This window comes from Passer montanus, unplaced genomic scaffold, assembly GCF_014805655.1.
Source record: "Passer montanus isolate IOZ18808 unplaced genomic scaffold, ASM1480565v1 scaffold118, whole genome shotgun sequence".
Lineage (NCBI taxonomy): Eukaryota > Metazoa > Chordata > Aves > Passeriformes > Passeridae > Passer > Passer montanus.
In genome coordinates this window covers 350568-360816 of record NW_024358500.1, presented here as the reverse complement: position 1 = coordinate 360816, position 10249 = coordinate 350568, and the positions used below count along the sequence as shown (strand labels likewise).

The 10249-nt window shown below is 48.3% G+C and overlaps 1 protein-coding gene across 4 annotated transcripts; it reads right to left on the bottom strand.

The window, feature by feature from the left end:
* Positions 1-55: 55 nt before the first annotated feature.
* MTHFR (methylenetetrahydrofolate reductase) lies at positions 56-10249 on the bottom strand. Of its 4 annotated transcripts, none has more exons than XM_039697439.1 (12): positions 9939-10249; positions 7878-8126; positions 6615-6853; positions 6212-6322; positions 5850-6043; positions 5134-5384; positions 4258-4392; positions 3821-4001; positions 3270-3452; positions 1790-1891; positions 1443-1562; positions 56-932 (listed from the first exon to the last, which is right to left on the bottom strand). In XM_039697439.1, the coding sequence occupies exons 2-12, from the start codon at positions 8114-8116 to the stop codon at positions 735-737; spliced, it is 1953 nt and encodes a 650-aa protein (XP_039553373.1). In that variant the 5' UTR covers positions 8117-8126; positions 9939-10249; the 3' UTR covers positions 56-734. The 4 variants fall into 4 exon arrangements, with proteins under 4 accessions (XP_039553373.1, XP_039553370.1, XP_039553372.1 ...); XM_039697436.1 differs by lacking the exon at positions 9939-10249 and adding an exon at positions 9651-9900; XM_039697438.1 differs by lacking the exon at positions 9939-10249 and adding an exon at positions 7679-7778 and having other exon boundaries at positions 7878-8001.

Below are 10249 nucleotides of genomic sequence, written 5' to 3'. Positions count from 1 at the left end.
TCTTAAGTTTTCCCTTGTGCCAAGTGATTAATTAGCAAACAACATGAGTCTCTGCTAGAGCATGGCCTAGTAAAAGAGACATTTGTATGCATGTATTTTATTGTATGTAATCTAGGAAATAGTGTGATTCCTACTTAGTCTTATCCACAATGGAAATTCCCACAGTCCTATTAAAAAGAAAACAGTAAATACAATACAAGGAGAAAAGTTAGTAAGAAAATTTGAACCTTCTTCTGGAGTGAGTGCAAAAGTGCCTGATGAGCAATTATGAAAAAATACATTTTAAGTGTGCAATATAAAAGCAATTTGACCTTCTTTTCCAGTTTGGTAACTGCTGATATAATCCCCTTGCATAGGTACAGCTGACAGGAGTGTTTCTGTTCCCCTGCCAGCATTTCTGGCACAGGAAAGTTACCAGAGGGGAAAGTTACCAGAATCTGGTGTTCTTCTGTTACTGTAATTAGCATAACCATGATTAGCAGCTCTTCATCCTGCAGACCCTGGCCTTTGGGCTGAATCTGGAGCCTCAGCTCAGAGGTTCAGGTAGTTGTGGCTAATGTTCAGTGAGGATGGCTCAGGGAGCCTTTGTGCTGGGGACAGAAGAGCACAAGGTGTGGGTGGATCAGAGCACCACCCTGGTCACGGTTGAGGAGTGTGTTCATTGTCAGCACAGGAGCTGCTGCTTTCCCCGGAGGCAGTGGATGGGCGGAGGAAGTAACAGATTAGAAGAATTTTCACTGCTGAGTCGGAGAGTTCAACAGCTCAAAAGTATCCTCCACAACCTGCCAGAGGCAGTTTTCTAGTGGGAAGTCATTGTCCACCAGGTTGACCAAGTAGTAGTTGTCATGGATGTACTGGATGATCATGCGGGAGGGAGATTCCTCCTCATAGAGCTTGGCCCACTGCTCGATCCATAATGCAAAGGCCTCATCCTGCCACAGCAACAACACAAATTGGCAGTTGTGAAACATCTTCATGTAAATTTAGTAATGTTACTTAATTTAGTTACACTGTACCCAGTGTTACACACGACTGGCCAGACTGTGGATTGTTTCTTCACAGTAAAAATGGCAAGAGTTGAGCAAGGAGCCTTATGCTTTCCAGTCAGTGGAAAGTGCTCAGAGCTGAAAGGAGACACATTTGCAGTACAATGGATGGCTCAATGCTGCCCCTGTATGTATAAGAGGGGAAGAAGAGCCACTGCCCAGCACTCTGAGGCCTGGTACAGAAACAGCAGCGGTTCTCAATCCCCGTTACTGGGTGCTTTGTGTCTGGCAACAGCTCTTGCTGGAGCTGAGGGAGCAGGAGGAGCAAGACCTGACCTCTGCAAGCCAATACAGCAACAGCCCTCAGCTGTGAGGAGTGTCAGAGACTAAAACTGAACCAGACACTCTGAACTTCCAGGGCATCACAGCAATGTTCCAACAGAAGGCAGGACTCACCTTCCAGGAGAGGAAGCTTACAGGATCCACCACAGTGGGCTGGACGATCTCCCTTCCTGGGAAGATACCCCAGGTGACAGCATTGGGTTGCAGATCTGGAGCATTGGTGATATTCTGGCCCTGACAAAGGAAGGAAAACCTTTCTAAAGCACCTGCTGGTACAGGGACTGAGTTAGTTGGAAAAAGTGTATTTACCTTTCCTTGTTTAGGGACAAGACAGCTGCTGCACACCACAGCTGATGTGCTTTACTTTCCCTTCCCTTCATCAGCCCTCATGTCTGAATATTTGGTATTTGCCTCTCTCCCAAGGTGGTGAAAGGAAAGTGTCCTGTGAATAATAGCCTTACCTTGACATTGACAATATGGTAGTTCACTCGCAACTCGTACTTCTTCAGCACTTTGAGCAGTGCCATGACAATTTCACTGGAGGTGAAGAACTCTAGGTATGCCTGCAGGGAGGGATGGAGAAGGGGGAAGAGAATCAGAGCCTTAAATCATGACAGAACTGGACAAATAAAGGTAAACAATGACCTTTGTAGAGTTGAGACATTCTCAAATGTCTCTCACAGAGATATTTGTAGAGTCTGGGCTGCCTTGTATGTTCATCCCCAGAATCACATATTAATTTACTCTTGCTGGAGCCTCTGTAGTAAGTGAGCTAGGGAAAAAAATAATTGGAGAGAGCAGAGGGAACAGTCCAGGAACAGTGCACTCAAGAAAGCTACAGGCTTCCTGTTTTGAATCCATTAAGTACACAAGTGGGAACAAACTCCAGTGTTACCACAACTGCTACACAAGGAAGCAGTCTGCCAGAATGCTTGGAAGAAGCCTAAGCTTTAATCTTTATTTTACAGCAGTGTCTTGCCAAGGCAGCCCAGCCTGGTGAGAGCAGAACTCTGGGGTCTCAGCTGGCCTCTCCCAAGCACCACTCCCTGTCCTCATCTTTTGTTCACAATTCTCCCCGTGTGCTTATATAACCAAATTCTGTGCTTGGCTGCTCCCAACAACTGCTTCCCCTCCCCCCATTTTCTGGCAATTTCGTGAGATGATGGATTTCCCTCACCTCAGGGGAATTTCTTCCTTTGAAAACATAAATGCATTTGCCATCTGCTGGTCTCTGGCTTTACCGGTTTGGATCCCTTTTGAACAAGGATGCTTTGTCTTCCAGTATGAGCTACTTGCCTGGCATTTACCTTGATGGGATATTCCTATCACCCATTAGACAAGGCTCTAGGGCCTGAAATGCCTGACGGGGGGAGACAGGCATGGCAGGCATGGCTGTTTGCAGGCCAGGGAAGGAATGTGACCATTGTCTATACAGCAAAGCACAGTGCATGGGCTGGGGGAAACTGTGGAGAACTCTGACATACAGAAGGCCAGAGGAAATTTTAAAATATCTATTTAATCACCATGAGATGCTGGATGGTAGAGATACTACCTCATTGATTCCCATTTTGTGAAAAATCTGGGTGCTTTGTGCATCACTGAATCAGATGCAGGGGGCAGGCGCATGTGTATATATAAAATGTTATAGCCCTGCTCTAGAAATAAAGTTACCAATAATTACTTGCTGAGAACAAAACCATGAAACTCTACAGATGTTCAATAGATGTATTGAAGTGGGGGAAAATAGCTGTGAAGTCAGCCATAGAGATGGCATTTTGGCCATCTCTAAGACACCAAGGAGCTTTGCCTTATCTCACCAAGAACAAAATAAGGTAAGGTGTGGACAGAAAGATGATGTGGATGTAAGCCTGGGACCTCTGGGTCTAACAGAGACCAAAGAAGGCCAAACTCTTTGCTGCCTAGCCCAGAATAATATAGTACCTTTTGGAAAACATAACCTCCACTGGGCCCCCAGCCTACAATGGGGTCTGTGGATGGCTTGCCATTGATGTTTGGCTGGGAGTTGATGGTCAGGATTCCTCGTCTGTTGACCTTCTCCAGCTGGTCCTTCAGAAGGTTGGTTTCAGTAGCAAGAGGATCATCATTCCAAGGCATACACGTGACCTACCATGAGGAGAAAGGAAGGCTCACAATGGATGTAACAACCCTTTGATGACCATCTGGGTGTTGAAGTAACTCAGCAGTGCCTTAATAGTCTCAAACACACCTGCTTCAGGAGAGAATTCCCAGGTTTGGTTCAAGGGTTAGGATATGCACAACACTGACTGCTGAAGTCAATCAATACTGTAGCACCTTCTTTTTATGCTGAGCCTTAGCTCTGGCTCTTGGACCCCCTTCAACCAGTGTGCCAGCAAATCCTTTTGGATAGAGAAGTGCTTATTCTTCTTTAGAAAAACAATGTGGTACCAGAAACAAGAGGGAATGTGCACTATTGTTTGTGCCACACTGACCATCCCTTCCTGGCCTCTCACCTTGTACCCATTCCTGTTGGGTTCTCCAGTGATGTAACATGTGAACACCTCAAAGACACTTTCCTCACCAGTCAGTTCTTCTCCCCACATCTTCAGAAGCTCCTCACGGGGAGTCTTGCTCTTCAGATAGAAGAGGTAATAGTCCTTCAGTTCTCCAAAAGCTGGAGAGGAGGAGTTACCCCTGTAAGGGGAGAAGACACAGACATGAAGTCATTGAGGAGAATGAGCTGATTTGGTGATGCAGGAAGAGAGCCAAGCAGCAAGAGAAGTACACAACAAAACCCACCTCAACACCAAAAGTCTCAACATCTTGGTGCTATTTGCCTCCCCTCACTCAAATCCAAGCAAGAGGGACCATTTTATTAAAGCTACATCAGGAGTGCCAGGACATCAGGCTTTCCTACCAGAGCTGTGCCTTAGTGCACAGGACAGCTTACCATCGGCCGTTGGGGAAGTCATCCCACTCCTGAGTTCGATAGATGTAGCTCTTTGGCCTGGAGGCCCAGAAGATGGGCCGCACATCTTCCACTCTTCTCTTGGGGTGAGCACTCACTGCCCAGGGCAGAGGCCGCCTGCATGGGATGAGCAGATGTTAACACAGTTCCTCTGCTGACCTTCCATTAAAGGCTGGAAGCCTTTCCCGTGGTGCAGTTTGCACCTGGGGAGAAATAACAGGGGCTGAGAAGAGTTCTGGTTGTCAAGAAGTAAGACAGGAAACTCTTCCTTTATGGAAAATATTTCCTACTCAGTTCCCTCACAGGATGCTCAGCAGGGTCTATTTAATGTTAAGGTACGGAACTGACACCTGAAACTGGAAAAGGTAAGGGCAAAGCACTATGGGAAGCTACTTCAAGGAAAAATAAAAAACAGTTGTCAATTTTCCTTTGCTTCTTCTGTGTTGAAGCCTGTGGACTCAGAGAGAAGTCCACATTCCCTTTCTCAGCTGCAGAGAACCCTAAAAATTCACAGTGGGAACACACCCCTAGCCTATAAGGGGTTGTGATGGGCATCAAAAACATGCTTCTTCCAAGTGGCAGCTCTAAGTTCTGGATTTTTAAAGTCCCACAATCCCTGCTTTAAAGCTACTTGACTAAAACAAATTCCTTCTTTGGCTGTCTCCTCTATTCCTCCCAGCTTTTGTTGGAGACCTGTGGGAAGACTGAACTACTAAATGCAAAAGGTGATAAAAAAAAAGGAGAAAAGGAGAGTAGAGGTATTGACCTATCTGTTATTTGTACCTTCAGTAGACAAAAGGATGGATGGACAGAAGGACAGAAAAGTGGAACTAACAGAAACCAACACATTCTGCTCACCTTGGGTCCTCATCCCATATGCCCAGGCGCTTCAGGACTTCGGTCGTAGCCACCTCCTGATTGAGGGTGTAGAAGTGGAGGCCATGCACCATTCCACTGTCCAGCAGCTCCCGGCACATGGACACTGCCAGCTCCACCCCGTAGTTCCGGATGGCTGCGTCGTTGTCCTTGATGGGTTCAATCACATCTTTGATTTCCTGGGGCACCTCCAGCTTGGAGAGCTTCACCAGCTGGCGCAGGGAGTGGTAACCCTGCATGAGGATGCAGATTATCATTTTTCCAAGACCCTTTTCTGCCGTCCCACTAACACAGGTACTCTCTCTCTATTTTTGTGGCCCGAGATTTAGAACTGAGGCTCCTGGAATCAACTCCCAGGCCTCATCTCTAGGATGGTAACACAGTCCAGGTCATGTCACTTTAGGTGATTTCTCCCCACATCCTTGCCTGAGCCCAGCATACTCAGTGACCTCAGGACTTGCAGGCCATTGTCCTTTATATCCCTTTTTGCCATATGGGCACAAGAAACCTTTTCAGCTTGTTATTAGCTGCCTAAGAGTTTAATTTGGCATACCACCAACAGATTTATTACATTCAGCAGTCCCTCTTCCCTGAAATTTTGCACAGGATATTTACAGACCTCTCTCAGGCCCTGACCCACAAATACCTAACATCCTAGATCCTTATTCCCTCCCTAAATCCAAATTACTGGATTTCACCTGTATAGGGAAGATGCCAGGAATAATGGGGCAGGTAATGCCAATGGCTTGACAATCATTCATGAACTTGAGGAAGGTTTCTGATCGGAAGAAAAGCTGTGTAATGATGAAGTCTGCTCCAGCACAGACTTTCTCCTTCAGGTGCCTCAGGTCTGCCTCATAGCTCTCTGCTTCAGGATGACCCTTGGGGTAGCCTTTGGGGAGAAGGGGAAAACAAATGAAAAATGTGGTCAGGACAACATGCAGAAATTAGGAAGTATCCAATCTGATTGTAGTGTCACAGGCCAGGTCCAGGGAGGGACTGCAGAGCTGATTTCCCTGTGTCAGACCCTACTGCACACTCTGCAATAGAAGGCATTTACCTGCCACACAGATGTCGAAGTAATCATCAAATTCATTGCGAATATGCTTAACCAGATCAACAGCATAGTTGAAACCATCTACTTCTTCCTCCCATTCCTCACCAACAGGATCTGAAAAGAGAACAAATCCACAGCTCTCTCCAACTGTTTGCTGAACTCGGATCTGGCAGTCCTGTAAAGACCTTCTATCAAAAGAAAGACAGATGAACTCCCAAATCTGCAGTTTTACCTATGGACTGGTTTTGTCTGCCCTTGAGCTGAAAGGACTGCTGAGCTGAAGGGCTCAGGTGAAACACAGTCTCAGTATTTAATTCCTGCAGAAGAAGCCCCTAAATCTTCTCTGGAATTGGACACAACAGCAGCACAGCCTCTGCACTACACATCACAGTACAGAAGGATTCACCTCCACGCAGTGCCATGATGTTCTTCAACCCGAGCTGCTTGGCCTTCTGCAGATGCCCTGTGATGTCATCCTTGGTCTGGTTGCAGCATGTCATGTGCAGGATGGTCTCCAGGCCACAGTAGTTCACTGCAGTGTAAGCAATAATCATGGAAGAGGTTTCCTTGTCAGATCCTGGGTCCCCTGCAGGGTGCCACGTCACATCAATGAAGAGGGGACCACCTGCTCCCATGCGGTCAAACCTGTGGGGTTTCAAGCTGTGTTAGGCCACACCAGATATTCAAGGCACAGAGAGGGGATTTGGCTATCTTGCTCACTGCTAGAATGCCAACAGCAGGCAGAGAGAGCTTGGATGACAGCAACAGGATAGACCACAAAAGTGTTGCACTAAGAGCTTAGCAAGCAGCTGATGTAAATAAGGAAAGCCATCCTTGAAGGCTGTATGGGGAAGAGCTTATAATTTTATAGAAAAAGAGGCAATGGAGGTGTTCTCTGTACAACAGGCTTTCTCCCTGCATGCTCTAATAGACTGATACAGCTTCTGACAGCAATGCAAGTCCCATTCCTTTTGGAATAGGAAACTATGCTGCAGCCCTCTGTGCCAACTTGAACTGTAGAGGCCACAGGGCTTCCCCAGCTTGTCTCTCTCCTGCTCCAAGGTGGAACAGGGCCTTCTGTTCAGGCACTGCCTTATAGCAATTATAAAAAGGATTATGAAATACCCTTTTGTCCTCCAGGTGTCCATGGTAGCTCCTGGGGCTCCAGAATAACTCCTAGCTCTGCTGTGACCTATCAGCTTTCATTTTGCACGTAGATGTGGATACCTATGTTAGAGGCTAAAACTGTAGTACAGAGGCACAAACCATAGAGGCTGGATGAATATTGAAAGGAAATGAGAATCTGTTTCAGAGATTTTGGCACACTGCCCATCATGGAATATTTTCTGCTTTTACTAGGTACTTTTCTGCCCCAGCATTGTGCTTCAGACCCAGAACGTGACATTGGGGTTACTCCATCTTCCCAGGGCATGGGAGTGGGGAAACAACCTGGCCCCTCAGTAATCCCACCGTGACACTTAGCTCTTCAGGGCCTCCAAGGAAGACAAGTTACTTGGTGTCCATTACCCTCCTCAGCAGGAAAGCACAGCCCCATTACCTGCTTCATCACCTGGAAGGGGAGACAGAGCATGGGGCAGAGCCTGCCTCATTAGCTATTTCCCTGCCCTCCACCACAGATACTTCCCCTCTCCTACCCTGCAGCACTCACCTGGAGATGAGATTGACAGCAGCATTGGCTGTGCGGGGAGGGAAGAACTCCAGGGAGAACCACTTGTCTCCGGCGTCCTGCCGGCGGCGCATCTTCTCCCGCAGCCGCTCGTGCCGGTCGGCGTCCAGCACAGGCGTGGAGCAGCGCGAGCTGTCCTTGGAGCTCTCGCTCCCGCTGCTGCTGCCATCAGACCTGGAGCTGGAGCTGCCACTGCAGGTGTGCTGGGCCTCATTGACCATGGTGGGAGCTCTGGAGAGGGGAGCAGAAAGAGCACAGTCACTACGTGGGTCTCTGCATGGAGCGGGTGCTGCAGATGATTAGAGGAGCCTAAGCCAAGACCCAACATCCATCACCATCACCTTCTGCCAGCTTTCACTGTAAGCTGTAGTGGGAAATCTGGTGAAAACACAGTGAAAAGCATATGTTTAGATAGTGCTGACAGTGATTGTGGCCTTAGGCTGGGCATGCCAGCAGATATTTTTTATTGTCCCCTGCAGCTTCTTCTCGGACTGTATCCATCCTGAGAGTTTCCATGCTGTGTGTTCCCAAAAGGCAGCACTGCTTTACAGCGCAGTAGGAAAGTCACTATTGCTATGTCAGAAACAAAGTACAGAATCCCCTCTGACCAGGCCATCTCTACAAACTGTCCTTTGCTCTCTTTGCTGGCTTCACACCTGCATTTCCAACCATTAGCCTTCTCCACAAGACACACCATCTCCAGAGACAACTGTCCCCTATGCCAGTCCCACTGCACACACTCAACTCTTTACCAGGCACACTGCTCCTTTGTGAACAATTGTGGCTGCTTGGAAACCAGGCCAGCAGGGACCATCCTCATCTCACTGTCTTCCAAAAAGATCAGAAAGCAAAGCAGCACTGCAAGTCAGTGGTACAAGTAGGTTTAGGATACCCAGCTCCACTTAGCTCTACAAAGTGTCCCATCCTGTGCCTTTAAAATGAGGTCAGGATTACAGACAGTTACAGAAGAGCTACCACAAAACCTGGATCTGTGTTATTTGCTTTAGTACCTGCCAAAACGTAAAATTCTCACTGGGAAGCAGCATGCTGTCCAAGCATTACATCACTCTGGAGCCTATTTTGGAGGAAGCAGTTGCGTGAACCACCACACTCTCTGTCCTTATCATAAGGTCTGTGGGCTTAGTTCAGCCAAGAAGACTTTGAACTCATCTACTGTTTACACTTGAGTTGCCAATCAAACAAAACCCTTTGAGAGAAAGTCTACTTTTATCACCTGAGGAACCTCTCCAGCTGGCAGGAGATGTGAGAAAGAGCGCAGGCCTTCTGTTCCAAGAGGAACTGGGAGCATTAGATCTTTTGTATACCAACACAGCAGCTGCAGTAAAAATCAGCAGCACAGACAAGTGAAGCAAACCCAACTGGGTGCACGGTCACAACCCTGACTAAGCTCAGAGGACTCTGCCTGACATCCACACACACTAATCTGAGAGAATTATGCCCAAGCACACGTTGGTGACCAAGCTAGCGGCTCACAATCACATGTTGTCACTCCCAATCTCACATTCCCAGCAAGCATGGCACAGCACTGCACGCAAATCAAAGGAGCTTTGTTTCCTGATTTGAGATTTTAACACCTGTCACATGGAAAAAGGGTTCAGGTCTCTACATCTCTACAAAATGAGACTGGCTGTTGAGGAAAGGTCCTTGCCTTATTAGCAATACCAAATCATGAAGACATAAAAAAGACACACTTAGATTTTTGCCTACAGGCAGCATTTGGAACAATTTCCTTACCGTGATACGCATCACAGATTTGCTGGCAGATGCTTCTAGTTATTGCAAAGAGAAAAAAGATAAGCCTAAACAACAAGAACAGCAGCAAAGTAAGACAATTTTTAACACTTGTCAACACTCCTCTCCTGCCTTTGTCACACCGCAGAGCACAAAGACCCGTGGCTCAGCACATTCCTGACGCTCACCACGGGTGCACCTGCTGTGTTTTTTGGCATTCAAGCTCCTTGCAGCCCTGAGCTGACACCGACACACAGAGCATGAGGTCTGCATTCCCCTGAGCTGTCTTACCCTCCAGCCCAACCCGGCTGCAGCAGCTGCACGCTTCCCACAGGGCTACCGGCCAGGCGGGCAGCCCAGGGCCCGCGGCTGCTGCATCCACCCAGCAGCACGGGCCAGCGGCTCGGCCACGGCACAGCCGAGGGGAAAGGGCCGGAGGGCGCCTGGCACCCCGAGGGGAGGAAGGCAGGAGCAGCACCGGCAATGCCTGGCGCCGGGAGAGCCAGGCAGGTCACCGCAGCTCGATGATCCCTACCCCCCGCCCGGAGCAGCCGGCGGGCAGCCGGGCCGGGGGAGCCCCGGGCAGCACGGAGCCCCGGGCG